Here is an 18,854-nt window from a genome sequence, read left to right on the forward strand (position 1 = left end):
TAATATAATACACTATCTTATAACCATCTAGACAGAAGAAATCATTGAAATATGTGTTTAAATTATGCTTAACATAAGGTTGCACATTATCATTTTTTGAGACAATTCTGAGTGTCTGTTTGTTTTATCCAATGTCCCAAACAACGCAATGTGATTTTGAAACATAAATGATAAATTCTTAATAGAAAATCTAAATTTCATCTCAGTTCAGACATATGTATAAATCTCTTTTGTGAAACTTTTTTTTTCAAGATTTTTAAAACCTATTTACAAAAATAAACCAGATATGAAATTACTCGCTGGCTAGACAGTTCAGACAAATGATGTCTCAGTCAATAAATTTCCCCGATATCACAAGTCCCTTTCCTGGCTTTATTTTGGCAATAGCCCCCAGCTTTCCAAAAAGTATCAGGTATCGGAACGTGTCTTAGATGACACCTGAAACATTTAACATCCCCAGCAAGAAATGTTTAACCTTGATTTTCATAGAGATTAAATATTACTCTCCTGTTACTGTGTGTAATCCAGGGAACTAAATTTGAGAATCATGCGCTCAGTGCAGAACCAAAGGTTATTGTGTATTTTTTGAAACAGTAGCCTAATTTCACCATATTATCATTCATACAGTCTGACTCCAGCAAAAATAAAACAATCATATTATTTGAAAAACCCAAATTACTTCACTGTGTTGTAATATTAATAGGAACAAATGACAATATGTAATGTAAAAGATGTAGTTCATAATGACAAAATCAAAAGTGGCCACTCTGTAGCTCTGTGGAACTTCTTGGCCTCTATTAGCTGATTGTTTTGATGTTACAGCTCATTTACTCTACTGCATGTTGTGTCTCACCACTGTCAGCAGGCAGCTGTTTTCAGCAAACAAGCGTTGATAAAGCCATTAGACAGGGTTCACTTGGTTTATCAGAGCCAAAGTTAGGGACCGGCTGGTCGAGAAAGTGAAACACCTGAGTTAAGTGTGGAGACCAAACAAGAGCAAAAAAGAAGGCATACGTGAATACTGGATTTGCATTTTTCAAATGGCAGAAATACAATCCCAAAGGGACAGTAATGTTGCTCTGTTTGATGGGTGTGTATCCTATGTATGTAATTCTTTGCTAACATGTTAGTCATCCGGGCTGCATGTCTGTTCTTCTGTCCACAAACTTTACAGTATCTTTAGTTTCAGTTTCCGTTTTACTAGCACTTCCTGTTTGCTAGGTACCTATAGATATACAGACAGCTATCAATAAATTACTTTATTTCCTATTATTTTTAAGTGGGTTTTTGTACCTACTTGTAAAAAGTTCAGTTAGTCACATGGCTCCCTTATAATTTAAACCTCCTAAATATAACAGAACTTTTCGTAAATGGAAACATACAATACAATACAAAATGTAGCCGACATTATAACAACCCACCCGAATGAATTTTTACCCGCGCTGTGTAAGAAAAGTAGCCGAATTGTGCGGAAAACCTCCCAATCTGGCAACGCCGTAGGAAACTTTCTTCTGAAGACGCAAACTGGCAAGTTCATAGTGACACACTGAATTGAAGAGCGCATGCGTGAACCGTTTTAAAAACTGTTAAACCGTTTAAATTTTTGGGGCTTTCCGTAAACAAGTTGTGCCGACTGAGTTACTGTATGTTATTCAGTTATTGATGTTGGGGAAGTTTCTAAAATTATGTTTGTCTGTCTGCATTCATTATAACATTGCTAACTTAACTACTGCACACCTGTTTGCCATTTAACGGTGAGTAAATTACCGGAAGTGGGCATCATTAACAACAAGTAATCAGGGTTTGTGTTACTTTCTTAACAACATTGACGACGGTATAAAAAGAAGTGCCTCCTATCATGTGTAAAATAACAGGTATGTTTGTTAAGCTAGTCGATTTGTGCGCAAATGGACTTGGCTAAATCAAAAACATTCACCAAGTCGTTAAGTCATTCTGTTGAAACTGTTAGTTAGTTTTGATTGAAAGACGGGTAATGAGTTAAGAAAAAAAATTAAGACTATTCAAAGGGACACGGTGATAAAACTAAAAGCATGAAAGGTTTTCTTAGATCCTGACAGACTTTGCAGCTATAGTATATGAAACTGAATAACATGCAACAAAGGTATTTTAATGGATTCAAAAAATGTTACTGGGGTATGTCCAGCCAAGTTCAAGACAAGGCATGATCCTACGAGACAAATCTATAAAAGCCAATAAACTGTCTACATTTCTTGTTTTTTTTTTAATTGTAGGAATGAGAAAAACCACACAATCTTTTTATGAAACTCTTCAAAATCCTGCAAACTGAAAGTCAGAAAGATTGGGGACAATTTGAGGCTTTGGCTGAAAAAACCCCTAAACTGTGTAAAATCCTGTAAAAGAAAATGAGAGGGAAATAGTGGGTTAGGCTGAGACATCTCAGATATCACAAAAGGACAGACTTCAGCTCAAGAATGAACAAAGGTCTCATTACTTTGCTTTAATAACGCTTGAATACTTGTGGTGTAAGATTACCTCAACAGATCCTTCAAGTAGCCTATTTATAATCTGATGATGGGTTTAAGAGTGAAAGCAATGCAGTGGTGTCAGCATGACACATAATATGGGTTGAGTAGTAATTTTTTTTTTTTTTTAAATGTCTTTTTTGTAACCAGGACAGGGCTGTATTTTCTTCTGACAGTACAGGCCACTGCTGGGTGTATACATTTAGTTATGAAGGCAATGATATCAGATCTTGCCGTGATTCCTCCAACAGATGGCGTTGTAGATTCAAAATCCCTCATTCACTGCTGAAATAAATAAACATTCCCAGCAAGTGTGCCCTTATGAAGACACTGCAATAATCCTGCAATACTTTTCAGATGCATTAGATAACTTAATGACCAAAACACACACAGATGTCAATTTTTAATGGTGCAAATACAGAATGTATTCAATTGTGATTCCGCAAATCAGGGATTTTGAAAGACTTCTTCCAAGACCTTCGAGGACTTTTTGAGCTATTTATTTATGTAGAATAACTACCTAATATTTTTTTGATTGATTTTAGCTTTACGGATAATTTTTTTTTCATGTTTTCAGAAATATCCACAGATTGCCGACTTCAATGTTGAACCGTGTGCGTTCATGCATTGACCTTGTCTGGCAACAACTGTAGCCTGCAATGACTTGGTTCAACTAGAAGAAAAAAAAAAACGTTGGAGAGATGATGGTGCAGCAGTGGAGCAATCTGACCTCCCACCGGAGGAGTGGCGTTGACAGAAGGATGGTCCAGCAGATAGAGGCGGCAGCATGCTGAGCGCAGCCGCCGCACAATGCCACATACAAACTTACCCGAGCAGTGGAAGTAGACTTCTTTACTTTCATGCCACCGCAGGGGTGACAACAGGAGCCAAACGCACAGAGCCAAAGATTAAAACAAGCAGCGGTAAGTCTTCATACAACTTACCAGCGTAAACTTATTTCGTAAGGCCTTGCGTGCATGTGGAAAGAGGCGTCTTGGTTATAAATCACCAGGATTTCTGTCACTTTTCCTACAGTAGTACCCTAGGGACTTTAGCGACTATTTCTTTAGCGACATTTTTGTGACGTTTTGTTGAAACAGTTCATGATTGATTACACCATTAAAGGATGGCTTGTGCGTAAATGCGCAGCTTGAGTGTGTTTTGTTTTGGTCAATTGGTTCTTTGGGACAGACACTTGGCATGCGTTTAGCAGGATTTGTGCTACTATTTAAATCTCCTGTGCTGGTGTGCTGCTACTATTAGGTTTTTGGAGCCAAAGCAGCTGCATTATATTTATTCAGTGTGCTAATGTTCTGGAAATTATCCTTAAATGTATCACAGAATTATTACAGTTATTGTTATGATGCACAAAGAGTTTCAGCATGATATTTATTTGTATCTTTCCTTCTTTTTAAGTGTGCCTATGGTAATCATGTAATTATATTTTGCTGCACTATGTTTTCAAATCTCATCCATCATTAATTTGTGCACCAGCAGCAGGTGCATAATAAGTCTTACTTGATACCTGTGCTGTATAATGTCTCTCTGGATTTTGCCATGGTGTTATTGTAGCAAAAGAGACTTTCCTTTCAGTCAAACACTTGTGGTTAGGTTTTGACAGAGTGTGAAGTAGTGTGCACTGAATCCACAGAGAGCAGAGAAGTAACCTGTCCATGTGCTACTTTGTCAGGTCAAACATCCGCAGCCGCTCTGGTGATCCGCTCTGCTCAGCATATTCAGTAAGGAGATTTATAACACGCAACCTGAAGAGATGAGCGGCAGCAAGAAGTAAGTGACTTCAACAAGCTTTACAGGAGTGCCACTCACTTCACTTGATCTTAAATGAATCGGATACGACACACCTATGTGTTTATATATATGTGTGTGTGTGTGTGTGTGTGTATGTATGTGTAGGAGCCTACAAACAGCTTCTGGTGCTTAATATGAGGAGGAATGAATGCTTAATAGACCAGGTGCACCTCAGGAACAAGTGTTAGGCTTATCTGGTAGATCTGACAGCACACATGCTGTGACTGGCAAAAATGGGAAATTTATACCGTGAGTCAGTGGTGGAGGCAGGTAGACTGCAGGTGACTTTGCTGCATTTCAAGTTCATATAAAGAGTAAATCATTATATCTGTTGTCAGTGTCAGCTAGCAGACGGCTTAGAGGTCAATTAACGTTTCAACATGTTAAAGTTTAAGTGTCAAGACATGAACAGCCGTGTAATTGCTTAAAACATCCCTCAACAACAAACGTGTGGAAACCAGAGCGAACCTTTACACAGCGTTTTTTTTTTTGCTTTTTTTTTTTAATTTGAGCACCATCAGTAGCCCTGATGACACTGCATCCTTATCATCGACATACATGAACCAGACTCTTGTTTAAAATTTTGAGGCAGTTGAAACGGTAATATGTCTATAGCTGCGCAGAGCTGCACGCCAAAAACATACTAAAAGTCATTGAAATTGATTAAAAAATGTGCTTATCGTAAGCTATTTGACATTTTTCTTAATCATCTTGGAGCCACTATTTCAAGGCTTTAAATCCCAGTTGAACCCTGCTTTATGATTCCTATGTGACCCCGTTCATTTTGAATAAGCAGTGGAAAGTTTTGGTGACAGTCGCCAAGAAACAAAGCTTTGATTTTCAACCTCATGCATAGTGAAAACTACTGTCAGACGAAAGCCCCAGTGTGGCTATCATTTATCAAAAACTGTAGGTATCCTTTATTGTGAGGTGAAACCCTTTGAGCTTCAGAGAAATCTGATATCCGATGACATTTCGCCGCCTTTGCATCAGGGATTTGACTTGATTTGGAGTACACGGTACTAGACCATACATGACCTGGACACATTTATTCATATCTAGTGTGACGACTACAGCAGATACTGTATACCATAACACAGTCCAGGATGCCTTAAGGCATGGTTTGGACTCGCAGTTGCATCAGCTCGGGTACAGAGAACACTCTTTCCTCTCCAAACAGATGAATGTAGGCTGCACGCAGATTACTATGGGCTCGACAAGGACAGGGTGACTGATAATGTTATCTACGCAGTAAGAGACAGATAGCAGCTAATATACCAATCCCGAGTGCAAAGTAACAGCATGTCAAGTTTTGGTTGTTTGAAGGTTGAGCCATTGCGCATCAATAAACACATATCTTAAAATACTGATTCAAAGAAAAACCCACTGGTGTTCGTGATCTAATTTGTATTCCTGGATTCATTTTGTTCTTTTCCCTGTCTTTATTCTTACTCTGAGTAATTGGGCAAACGCTAAACTGCCACTTTGAGATATTCCCTGTGCATCTGTGACACAGATTGAAAACACAAAATGTTTCAGTTATTGAAAATGTCAAAGGCAGAGGCGAGACCAAGGGACGGTTTTCAGAGTTTTAAGCAAATTCCAACTAAACAAAGTCAGTCCCTAATTTATAGAGATCAGATCAAGTCCAACAAAAAGTCCCAAACTTTGGCACCGCTATTCATTTTTGTCTGACAGACATTCATCTCAGTTGGACGCCTCGTATCTTCTGCTTTTACGGTGTTTTTTTTTTTTTTTACTGCAGTTGTCTTCCACTGGATATGGGTGTGAGCTCTTAACAAAAGGGAATTACTGCCAGTGGTTGTGGTTCAATGGTGCAATAGTTTTAATTGATGCAGCAAATGTCACCTTCAGCCGGGGCTAATTCACTCTACTACAAGCTGATATCAGCAGCCTGCAGAGTATGCAAGTATTCAGAGACAAGATTTGCACCCTGAGAGTTTCTAGTTCTATTGGCTAACCTGCTGCTTTTGTATTAGTCATTGCACGCACATTATTAAAACATGTGGTGGAGTAATCAGTGAATCAGTCAATCACATATGGTCGCTCATCTGTCATTATGCAATTTTAAAATCCCCCAAAATCCCATTTGTTACATTATTACTAACTGATATTCTTGTTGATTACAACATAATCATCAATAGCAAAGCTTATCGTTTTTGGTTGCATGTCAGAACCACAAAAAAACAAAATCAGAAACTCTGCCAACTGCTTTATATTACTCTCTTCTTTCTGCTGCTATAATGGGTCCCCAGACTTTCACTGCCAGGGTTTATAGTGATCTCAAAAAGATTATACTGTAGGAGAAAAGCAGAGTTCAACCGATAATAATCTTCAGGTGAAAGTTAGTTGGAAAACGTGCTGTAAATGGCCTGCTGTGCAGTGTTTTGATTAAGTGGTGGAAAGCATTCTGGGAAATGTAGGAAATCCCTTTTTCAGATAGAAACAGACAAAGCAGGATGGGGTGGGGGTTGGGGGTGTGGTGGGGAGGTTGGGGTAAGTTAAAAAATGAAGCATGGTTTCGTTTAAAATCACAAAATAACTCACGTAACACACACGACATCACACGTCAATGATCTGCAACAATGACGATGGATTTATACTTTTAGTCTCATATCACATCCAGAACAAAAACTTGATGAATAAATTGACGACAGTGAGTTGTTGTCCTCTTCTTCCTCTCTGATAATGTGTTAAGCTGAGAGTAGAAAACACAACCCGGGTGCAGACATGTGTGGGGCCTCAGCTCAGGCTGAGTGGAGTTTGGCCTGTTATGTCCATGGTTGTTCTATAGGTGGCAATGGAGGAAGATAGAAGGGAACTATTAGTAGGAAGGATGGTGAAGTTTCAGCCTCAGCTTTTAACTGGCTGAATCATGATGGTGTTATAAAACTTCTTTAAAACAAGTTGACCCGCATCAGACAGTTACACATCAGTGGCTTGATAAAAGATTCTTGTGTGATCAGTCAGCTTTATCAAACTAGTAGGTAATATTAGAGAAATTCATCTTTATTAGAAAAGTGTGTAGAGTTCTTTCCAATACTGTCATTATGTACTGAGAATAACAAAAATGACAAAAGAGTCTACAATCTTAAACAGCTTTATTTCTAGAATAATTGTAGGCTACTTTGTGATTTCAGTTGCTAATGCCACTAAATGCAGGAAGTGTGTCAGAGTCAAGTGTTTATTTTGTGCTGCAGAAATGTTGATTGGAGAGTTGTCCACTCATAGAGCTGACATGACCACAGGCTTTTATAGTTGTATAATTATAGTGTCAGAAAATTACACTTGCCATTTAGCAGTGGTGGGACTAGGTTTCAAACACACTTCATCTTCTGTGTTTGATTTTTCAGAAGAACACACTGATCAACCGAATCTATTCGTCTGTGCAACATGAACTTGATGCAGCTAGTGGAGAGAGTATCACACTGACTCTCCTCGTGTTAACACATCTCTTAGTGAGACATTAAGCCAGCTGGAAGAATACTGTTCTCTTGCTGACCTTTGACCCCCTGAGCCCCTCGTGTCCAGGGCGTCTCTCTGCCATCTTCTCTGCCGGTCCACTTTGACCTAGAATGTATTAACTTCCTGTAGAAAGTGACTGAAATTATGAATGAAATCCAAATTAATTAAATTATCTGGTAACAAAAACAATGTTGCGTTGTTCCACAGAACAAACCAATTTGTCTATGATCTCATTAGGGTAAAACCCAGGGGTTAAGTAGTTCTGGTATTACTTGACATGTCTGTGTGTGTGTGTGTTGGTGGTTAAGTGCGTTGGGGTGATACTAAATGAGCCATTTATAGTCGATAATAAAATTAGTATGTGTGATGATAAAATCTGAAGTTTTCGTTGATGACTCACTCAGCATGCACATAGCAGACTGAGAATAAAGTGTTTGCCCTCACCACAAAATCAAACAAACAAAACTTCTGTTTAGCTTCAAACCTGAATGAAACATTTTTTAAAATCGATGCTGATGTTTGTTGGGCAACAATACGGCTTGTTGACGTGTGTGTGTGTGTGTGTGTGTGTGTGTGTGTGTGTGTGTGTGTGTGTGTGAGACAGTCGTCTTGGAGAGTATCGGAGGCTCTGACATGCCAGCCTGTTACGGGTTTGTGTGTGTGTTGTCACTTAAGTAAAGCCGGCGTAATCCTGTAAGGGCGGATGAGTAGACAGACATGTGATGCCCCACTTGTTTCTTAGGTTGGGTGGTGAAGAGGGGGGCTGGCAGGCATTACCTGCCAGATGGACAGGCTTTGTAGTGTGTGTGGGCGTGTGGCTGATTAGATGCAACACTAACACATACTTTTTTCAAATGTCCCCCACCCCCAGTAATAAAACACAACACCTTGATTCAGTGTCTAATAGATGAAGTGGAGACAGAGCCAGATCCAGATTTTGATGAGTTCAAGTCTCAGTCAGTCGGGCGTTTTTTGCGCATGACCAGTCACTCCGGCCATCACACTCAATTAGCAGAGACTTCCTGTCCTCTCCCTCACCCCCCTCCGCCAGATTAAATCCATTACATCGTACCTATCGACTGCGCACTTTGCCCTCCTCAAGGACGACACACATTCTCATGCTTGAGGATAGTTTAGCTACTGAAAAACATAGAACAAGGTGCTATCTCCAGGTGTTGAGGTAGTCACATAGGGTGTTTGTCAATGAGTCTTTAATGGGTCGAGATGAGCGCTACCAGCAGCACCAGACTGAGTCCTAGTCCGAATTTATTGCAGGTGAACGAGCCGAAGCGCTATGGCTCCACGTTGTCGCTGGAGGAAAAGTGTGAGCAGTCTTTCTTCCTCTTTTACTACTACAGGATGGAGGATGAGGCGGTGCTGGACCGAGGGGCGTCCTTACTCAAGCACATCTGTGATGAGGAGGAGGTAGAGGGTAAGTTTACCTGTACACTTTTATATCTCTGCATGTGAACAAAAAGTGTTTGTTCTTTTTTAAGTCTTCCATATGATGTAGAGTGCAAGGCAATAGAAACATAAATAGCAGGAAGCATCAAACGTGCATTTAAAAAAAAGTTTTAACTTATGTATGATATATTTTTTCTAAGTTCTTTTATTTTGAAAGTCATTTATCTACAAACAATACTACCTACAATGAACCAGCTTTTTAAATTGGAGTTTTTTTCTTTTTTACTGAAGAACTAAAGAACTTTTTCAAAGCACCCATTGAGAGAAACAGGAAGGGCGTCATTTAGCCTTTTAGAGACCGCCAAATTTCACACGCTTCCTGCATGTAGACCGTCACGCTCACCTGTTTGGCGAGCTGGCATGAGAAAGATGTAGAACAAGGAGCATGTGATCCTGTGTTTACCTCACTAATCCACTCAAAGACCTACAGGACAACAAAGAGAAAGGGGGGGAAAAAAACAAAAACCTTCCAGTATGTTAAAATGTCTTAAGTGATAATAATCTCTAATATCATATTATATTCTATTGGCATGTTTTCAAGTGGATTAATGCCAGCAGAGAGTATGTCTTGTTGCCATGGCGCAAGGTTAGGTTTACATGGTGATGACATTAACCCGCACCCAGCTCCACAGTTTTCTTGGTTCTAGTCCAGAAGATTAAAGGGCCTGGCACAGAGCCCGATTTACCATCCAAGAGCCTCATGTTTTGTTTTGTTTTGTTTCTTTTGGTGGAAGTACTCAGAATGCTTCCAGCACCAGCTCTTTGTTGTTGTTGGTGATTTCTGATCTCTTTTTTTTTTTTGACACTTGACAATTGTTTTCAAGAAATTCTTTAATGTTGCTTGTTTAAAGTCAGTGCCTTGCTGCAGTTATGCAACTTAGACAAAACATAGTGCAGAGTTTGTGATGGATTGCACTTTTTTGAACTAGCTTCAAAACATCTGTTGAATAATTTTCATACTGTACAGAAATGAATGTGAAACAATGGCTGTATAGAATGGTTATAAAAACAGTGGCATGGGTATATCTGATTTATAATGGGCTAAATGTGTAAAACACTGGAATGATCCTTTAAGTAAATTACTTTAACACATGATTATTGAATATATATAATGCAATAGAATTTGCACAGCGGCGCCCCTCGTGCTGGAGATCAACATTTTGTCAGGTGTCACCTCCGCTTGAACCCTGCCTCAATCTATCTGACTTCCTGTGCGTAACCAGCGTCTGTCTTAGCCGTGTCTGCGTGTGTTCTCGTCTGTGGCTGAATCTCTTTTTGGGCTCTCCACTGAGCTCAGTAACCCCCACTCCTCCCCCCCGCTGCTCGCTCTGAGCCGACTGACTGATTACAACAACAACAACAACAGATGACGTAGTTTGACATTTCTCACATTGCCCAAGATAAATGTCTGTGAGAGGAGCTTTGATTCCAATGGCAAAATTATCTTAATCTGGCACTGATTAGCCTGTTTTCCCTCCAGGAACATGTTTGCTATCTCACCGTGCGTCACAGACAGTGTCAATGATCCAGATAGACGACAGCTAAGTCCCACTTTATGACCTTTGGATGGTCAATCCAAATAATGTATGTATGCAACATTATTATTATTATTAGTTACAATACCCATTAGACAGGCTCTCATGCTCCTAAACACTCATCTAGCATTATGTTAAAACGGTACATGTTTTATTGTTGTGATATTCAAAGTTTCAAAATATACTGCTGAGTCAGAAACCAACAGGGCTGACTAATCATTTCTTCTAAAACAAAAAAGCCCAACTATGGGCATCTCTCCCTTTTAATCCAGCTGTATATTTTTAAAGCTGTTCAGTATTAGCATGCTGTCAGTGCCGTGTGGCCTGTTGCCATCCTCCCCACTGGGCAGGTCCCAGCAGCATGGGTTACTGGGGAAACTGGCGGTGGCGTTGCCTCTCCTCAGAAATCTAGTGAGCTCAACAAACCTCCCAGCACACACAAGGATTTCATTTCATTCAGCTCGAGCTTACGGGCAGCTCCAAAAGAAGTTCTTCTTCCACCCCAAAAAAAAGAAGAGGAAGTCGTTTTACAAAGCTCCTCTGGCAGTGTGCAAATCTTCCTTTCCAGCCCCTTGACTTGACTTGACTATTTTTTTATTCCTTCTCCTCCATCACTCTCTCATTCTCTCACCTCCTTTCTTGTGGTGTGTTCAGTGTGTGCAAACGTCTTCACACTCTGCTTTATTGCTCATCTATCACCTTTATTGGCTCTATGGTCTTTATGTCTTTCTATTTGACTATGTCTCTGCTCTCCTTTGTTGCTGTCCAGCCATCTGCTTCTGGGTCTTGTTGTAATGCCCACTTGCTGTCTGGTGAATCTGATTACTTCTTCGGTTGACTCTAATGTTTCTTAATGAACCAGCATGAAGGTAAAAGGCATTACTGGACATTTATACAGCTATACCTGTTCCATTAGCTGTGTTGCTGAAAATTGAGTCTTTTCAGTGGAAGGAGAGATGCCTCATCTCCATTACGGCAAATAAACTACATTTATTACATGTATCATTATTGCTTAATGAGGCTGTGGAATAATTAAATATAAGACACAGCGAGCAAGAGAGAGAGCAGGAGAATGGGAGGGACAATAAGAAGCCATTGGTAACTGCAAAGATAGAAGAGACTAGCAGATCTGATTAGCATGTAAACAACAGAAAAGCCAGAAACCTGAAATGAGAAGACACACATAATAAAAGCCCTGTTAATAAATAAAGGGTTTCTGTCCACTGAAACGCTAGGGGGCTTTAAATATGAAAAGGTAATCAAATCAAAACAATGCATCGAACAAAAATATCAGTATGAACAATTATACATATGAAAGAAAGGGAATTAGAAATAAAGGCCTGTTGCCTTCTACAGTTAAGATAAATAAAGGCTCTGGTGACTTTTTAAAGGAAAAACAATCGTTAAACACTATTGACTCACCAATGGTGTAACTTCATCAGTCTGATCAGGCATGGACATCGGTGGGTGTAGCACTTGCCTGTGACCGGTCTGTCAAAAAAACGCAAATAAGTAACCATGTGGACATGTTGCAAAAAAAAAATACAGAAAAAGAGGTACAGCATTCACAGATCTGAGCTTTAATGTTGTAAAAGTGTGATAGGCCATTAATTAATTTACACAATCTTCATTTTAATCTGTCGTCTGACTGAATTTGCATCAACTCAGACTTCTTCTTAGACGAGTTTAATTCTGTTTTTACTGTTTTTGTTTTTGGCCGACGATGCCGGCAGGGTTTTGGCCTTGTTCAATTGATCTTGTGCCCTGTGTTTTTATGTTATCACATAAACATGGGACAGGTACCGTCTTTGTTGAACCAAAAGCCTGGTTAGCAGCAACTCTAGTGTGGGTGATGCTGGCTCTGTCTCCAATTCTTTGTCTATTTTCTCCTGCACTGTCCCCCTTTGACCGCTTCTCGTCTCGTTTACCAGTTCTCCTGTCTTTGTTTTTCATTCATCTTATGCAATGTGAGAGGGGAAAGTTACCAAAACAGACTCATGTACTGCAGGAATTGTAGAATAATGTTTGCCAATGTTTCTCTTTATATCTGTATATTGTTCTGTATCCATATTATATATATGATTATTAACAGTTTTAACATTTTTAAGAAAACTAAACTTTGTATTTTCCGTTTGTTCCTCTGTAGTTCTGGGAGAAAGTTCAGTCACATCAATAACATTGATACAAGCAAACTACAGGCTGATGTCTGATATCCAGTATTTAACTGCTCAGGGCATGAGTTTAACTTCACACTGTCATCTGAAAACCACATTGAAAAAAAGACCATAGATAGAGAAGCAGAAAATGTGACCAGATAAAATATTCCCTCTGATTTACAGTGAGGTAAAACTGTAAAAAGCTGTTCAGCTTTTCCTCGTCTCTGATGTCCAGTATTTGCTTGGTGTGCTGAACCGTCGGTGTCAGTGAATTTAGATGAACCCCCTAAAACACAAGGCATTGTGGTACGAGTGAATAATGAGCGCCGTTGTGCTTCAAGAGAGATCATTGTTTGTTGTGTTGAGGGGTTCAGCCACTTCCTGGTTGGGTCATGTGCAGTGCTTGGCCCAACATTACCCGACCAGCTCAAAGAGGCGACGTTTGACACTGATTGCATAGAGCCTTTTGTTGCAGGAGCACTTTTGATGTTGACTCTGAAAGGTTGTTTTTTTTATAGTCTTCCTCTGCTTAGGAAGGAGAACGTGTGGTGTTAGAAATGTGGTCAAGGTTGTAGGTTTGTGGGAGGCCTGGACAATTAAACTTACAAGAGAAATATGCAGGTAGTGGAGAGAAGGTGCGGAATAATTGATTATTATAATTATTACTTAAAATACTGTATGACATCACTAAAACTAAACCTTGGAACTGAAGAGCAATCATCAGTTATTTTACAAGTTATTGATTGTATTGATCACAGTGGCCACTCTGAACTGTAGTGGGATGGGGAACGGTAAAGAAACTTTACTACCCTAGGCATTGCACTTGTTTGCCAGTTTATTAGGTACACCTAACAAAAGCTAATGCAGTCTAATGGTACATTTCAACCACACCTCTGGAACATTACCTGCATTTTGACTAGAGGAACCAAGGTCTACATTTAGTTGGAGGGGTTGGGACAAAACACAGTTGCTGTGCTGAACGTACAGCGTCATTCACACAATAAGCAAACACTGGGGTGCCACGTTACTCCATCAGCAGCCTCAGAGTAAGATAAACTTTGCGAAAATGAATGCAGTCTAATACAACAGCCCTACAATAGGTTACATGATACAGTTCGACAGCAGCACAATCTACATCCTCCAAAATGACCCCAAAGTCGGATCGACACCTCTGGAAAACAGTTAGAACAAAAACTGAACTTTCAAACTTTCATGAAGGTAGGATTTATCGCAGGACCATTGTATTAGACTGCACTGTGTTTTAGCTAGTTGTTCGTAATAATAAACTGCTCACATCACATCTCCTCTGCCGATGATTATATGCAGTGTGGTTCTAATAATTATTGATTTGCCATTACATCATTATATCAGTGAGTTCCCGTGGAGCTTCAGATCTTGTTGTAAAAGAATGTGTCTGCAGTAGGGTTCAGTGCTTTGTGTTGCACATTGTATCACCCAGGTATGTGTGGATTAAACTCCATCCCCTAATTTCACATCTACAGTACTAAAATTAAGTAAATTAGTTAAGAATAAATTCCCTGAATCAGATACCTGTCCTGTACATAAGCCAAATGACCAGCATCTCTGAAAATATGTGCACCGCGTGTTGGCGTCAAATCTCCGTCCGTCTGAATGGTATGTTATTAGCAAACAGTCTGGTCTGCTCGTCTTTATTGACCCTGAACCAACCCAACTACATGTAAAACTGCATGTCCTGTTGGTATTGTGCCAACACGCATAACAAGGATGTAGTCATGCAAGCAGTCATGGTGTCTTCACTGCTACGTGCGACTTCTTTTTCGGCCCAAATATTTGTTTTGACAGTGCACTGCAACCTCCATAGCCCTGCTCGGTTATGCTGTCTTGGATCTGTTGTGGGCCACGTGAGAATGTTCCCCGGTTGAACTGATAGAATAGTGGTCAACATTCGGTTAGGGTTATGTGCTGTAATTCACTTACCCTGCAGCACTGTAGCGATCACGTCATAATTCTCTGTAATGTTAATGCTTCTAATTTTGCACTTGCTGATAGGGATTTTGATTGTGTCCTGTGTCACCGTTTGCATCGTAGCAGTTAGAGTAGAACAGAATTTGTCAGGATGTTTAGTGTCAGAGTTCATCTGCTGTCTTGTGTTTTTTCCCAGGTCACCACACCATTTACATCGGCGTGCACGTGCCCAAGAGCTATCGACGTCGGAGGCGTCACCGTCGGAGAACCAGCCACAAGGACAGAAAGGAGAAGTTGACGGAGAACACCTCTGACAAGTCGGACACGGAAAACAACGATGAGGCCAGCAACAGCATCCTCAAACCTCTCAGTAAGTTCTGATGGACTCCATGTCAAGGCTGATTAGGGTTCATGTCTGTCTTCGCTTAAGGCTACTCTCTTTTCCAGAAAAAAAGCCCCTGTGACTCTCCGTGACCCAACGGAAGTTGCTGAGTCCACTTAGTGGCCAGAAATAGCTGTGCATGTCCTGCTGAGTGACAAGCCTGTTTCGACAGAGCAGGGTGAATTTTTATTCGAAGTAATGGCTACTCAGATACAATTGTACTAGTGCTGATATGAGTCTCTTGAGTACAGTGTATACGTTTGTGTATTTCTGTGCTTTGTCCGAGACATAAGTGTGTCTGTCTTTGTGTGAGTGCTGGTGTGCCAGCACTTACACTGTATGTGTTAGTGTTTGTGTCCTTGCTTGGCTGGGGCTTCCTCTTCTGTCCCGTAGAGTGTAAAGTGCGACGTGCCCTCAGGCACAGCTGCTGTGATCTGCGGATGCTCGGACAAAGAGCTCTGGACAGTTTGATTGAAGGTTGAGGAAGAAAGGGAGGAGAGAAAGGTCACATTCAGTGATGCTGAGTTTAGATATGAGTTAACGTGTAAGCCGAACTCTTACTGCATCTTTTTCTCTGTTGTGTTCAAGTTAAGGTTTGAAACGGTGTAAGACTGTTAATAAAACCTATAGCAGTCCAATGAGTTTTATAATGTCACAGAATTCATGGTGGGTTTTAAACAGTGTGAATTTGCCATTTTTACAATGAGATTTCAGAACAATTTATGCCTAGTTCTTATCCTGGGGGTCGGGCCGCTTCAAGAGGAATTATTTTGTTTGCATCTTTGCAGTTTTTGTGGAATTCTGCAACGTTTTATCTCTCGAGACCTCTAAAAGCTGTCCAGATGAAACATTATCAGGGAACATCACGTTTAGGTTGGACTGCTTCCAGTTCATGATCACATGCTCATAAAGGACATAAAGGACCATAAGCCAAAAACGGTGTAAGACTGTGGTTTTATTGACAACAAATACATGGAGTAATTTGGAAAAACAGAGGACAGACATTAATTCTCTGATTACATGAGGTCCGTGTAACAGTGGTCCCCTGTGAGGAAGGCTTAAAATGTCCTTGCTTTCTGTCAATCCAATAATGAGGCAGGCCACTGTCATTTCTAGAAAGTGATGCAATTTTACACATGCTTGCTCGCAAATGATGTGACAAGAGGACAAAATACACCAGAACTGGATTTTCTAATGTGTACACATCACTAAATGTGGGGGGATTTTCTTCAGGAAATAAATCCAGTCGGAGAATAGATTACATCCCGCCCATCTGGTTGTTGCTACTGAATGTGATGATGCATATTTAGCAAGAAATTGTGAGTTTTATAGATTCAGTCAGTCAGAGATACTGGGCTAAACTGCAGGCAAAACATTTTGTAATAAGCTTCCAAAGTGGCTAAAGAAATGATTACTGATAAGATGGCAGTGTCTCAGATATGATGAAGACCAGACCACTGAGTTTTTCTGTTACAGTCACACTGCATGTGGTCCAACCCTGACTCAGAGTAGTGGTTGCTATTTGTCCTGCCACCAATAAAGAATAGGAGATGACAGATGAAATAGTTTTTCGATATAACTGTTTGTGTTGCGGAGAGGCCGATCTGTCTGAGTGACCCTGAAGTTGGTTCTTTGCAGTCGGTAATTGTAGAGTTGTTGTCTGTATTTCCCTTTCATAGCAGATTTTAGACTATTTTGTACTTCTTTTCCCTCCTCAAGGCCTAACTCTACCCACAACCCTTTGCCAAATTGTCTGGTTATTGAGCCTTTGGACCAGTCTGGCAGGGATACAGCTGTACTCGCCAAACTAATGGACTTTGTCCGTGGGGTAATGATGGCTGCGTTTTGGTAGGCTAAATATTCCTGCCTGTTGTGTGTGTGAACAGCGGTGCAGTTACCTTTCGTACTTGCTGGTTCATTTGCTCACACTTGGTTTAACAAGATTAGTCTTTTTCTTGAAACTGCTGCCTGCACTTAGAGATGAGATTCATCACAGGCTGGACAACGTTGACGAGTTGTCCTTTTTCTTTTCTTTTTTTTTTAACTGTGCTGTTGGTGAGGAGATTGCCAAGTTTGACTTTTCTGTCTGGGTTTCCCAGTTGTTATGTGCATTTATGGAGTCCATAGTTAAAAAACAAGTGGAAACTAGAGACTCAAATGCTGTGTACTGTCAATCCCAAAAATATGTGTGAAAGGGGACAACAGCAATTCTTCATTCTTGAAAAACCCATTGAAGTCAGGCAGTAATGACGTAACATCTGAAACCCTACACACCTCGGGTTGTTTACGGCAACACTGGTAATTCTCCATTCATGGAAAATGCGACTATGTTGGCAGGAGAATGTTAGCTTTGACGTTTTGTTATCAGTCAACACCGTGGCAGTCTGCTGGCTCATGAGGGCGAAATAGAATAAATGCTGTTGATGTTATGTAAAAATCCTGTGATGGAATCAAGGTGCGCAGTGAAATGGCATAACAACACAAACGGAGAGCTCTTAGTACAATTGGTATTGTTGTACAGTGAATGGTTCGTTTGTTTTATTGTATGTAAACAGACTTTTGTAAAATTTATATTCCATTTGATGTGAAACTGTTGCCACTTAATCCCTTTTTAAAGTCATTCACTGATTACACCACAGCCAATCTTTAAAAATTCAAATGTCATGGTTCCTAATAATGAATTAATGTATTTTTAAATTTGGAAATCTATCCAATAAAAGTATAAAGTATATAAATGTATATATAGACTTTCAGGATGCCGCGTGCATCAGACTCCTGGTATATTTGTATGAGCAGAGACTCATCATAATTCAGACATTTCTCAGAAGAAGAGAGATTATCGGATGAGTTATTGGATAAACCTCTTTGGGTTGCACTAAAGAATCATGGTTGTCCTGGTAAAGTAACAGTTATACTCGTCACTTAAATTGCCCAAATAAGAAGTTTGTCTCACAGGGCTTTATCCTTAGAGCCTGCTGAGAGGATGCTAATGTTCACACCACGAGCCTCCTAAATGATGACTGCTGGTGCAGCATGCATAATTTACATGCTGAATGGATAGTTAATGATAGGAACCTAATATATCAGCACTTTTAGTAAATATGAAATTCTAAAGTTGTAAAATCACATGTTGATGTGAACAGTCTTCCATCTGTATCTTGTGGCCTAGCTAACCTTTCAGGGTCAAACTAGGCATAGCTGACAGCTTAATGCTGGAAAAGCTAGTGAACTAGCACTCTGACCTTCCAATGTCAGACATTGAAATAAAAATGAAATAACTGCATTTTTAATTTAGAGTTCCTCTTGACATAGATTTTTTTCCAAGTAGCTAACTTGTGCTAAAAACATGTATTTGTATTCTTTTGCCATTTGTGACAGTAGAGCAGCTCTGCCTTTTTAGGTCTTTACAGCTAAAACTCAAATCTGCAGGCATCTGTCAGGCACGTGGAAACTGACAGGCATGCAGTACAGCTAATGTCCTACTGTTACTCACTGCCCTCCTCTGTGTTACTCTCTCTGGGAATCAGGGCCGGCCCAGGGGAAGGCCCTTGTCTGTCATATGGACTGAAAT

General features: G+C 40.0%; 1 protein-coding gene across 2 annotated transcripts in view; it reads left to right on the forward strand.

The window, feature by feature from the left end:
• The first annotated feature begins 3,259 nt into the window (after positions 1 to 3,259).
• slc4a4a (solute carrier family 4 member 4a) overlaps positions 3,260 to 18,854 on the forward strand; it is a 54,191-nt gene continuing 38,596 nt past the window's right edge. The window contains exons 1-4 of one of the 2 annotated variants that reach the window (XM_056375486.1): positions 3,260 to 3,427; positions 4,195 to 4,292; positions 9,158 to 9,231; positions 15,098 to 15,271. In XM_056375486.1, coding sequence (XP_056231461.1) covers positions 4,276 to 4,292; positions 9,158 to 9,231; positions 15,098 to 15,271 — 265 coding nt within the window. In that variant the 5' untranslated portion in view covers positions 3,260 to 3,427; positions 4,195 to 4,275. The remainder of the gene's footprint in view (positions 3,428 to 4,194; positions 4,293 to 9,157; positions 9,232 to 15,097; positions 15,272 to 18,854) is intronic. The other variant, XM_056375487.1, reaches the window with a different exon arrangement.

This window comes from Seriola aureovittata, chromosome 5, assembly GCF_021018895.1.
Source record: "Seriola aureovittata isolate HTS-2021-v1 ecotype China chromosome 5, ASM2101889v1, whole genome shotgun sequence".
NCBI lineage: Eukaryota > Metazoa > Chordata > Actinopteri > Carangiformes > Carangidae > Seriola > Seriola aureovittata.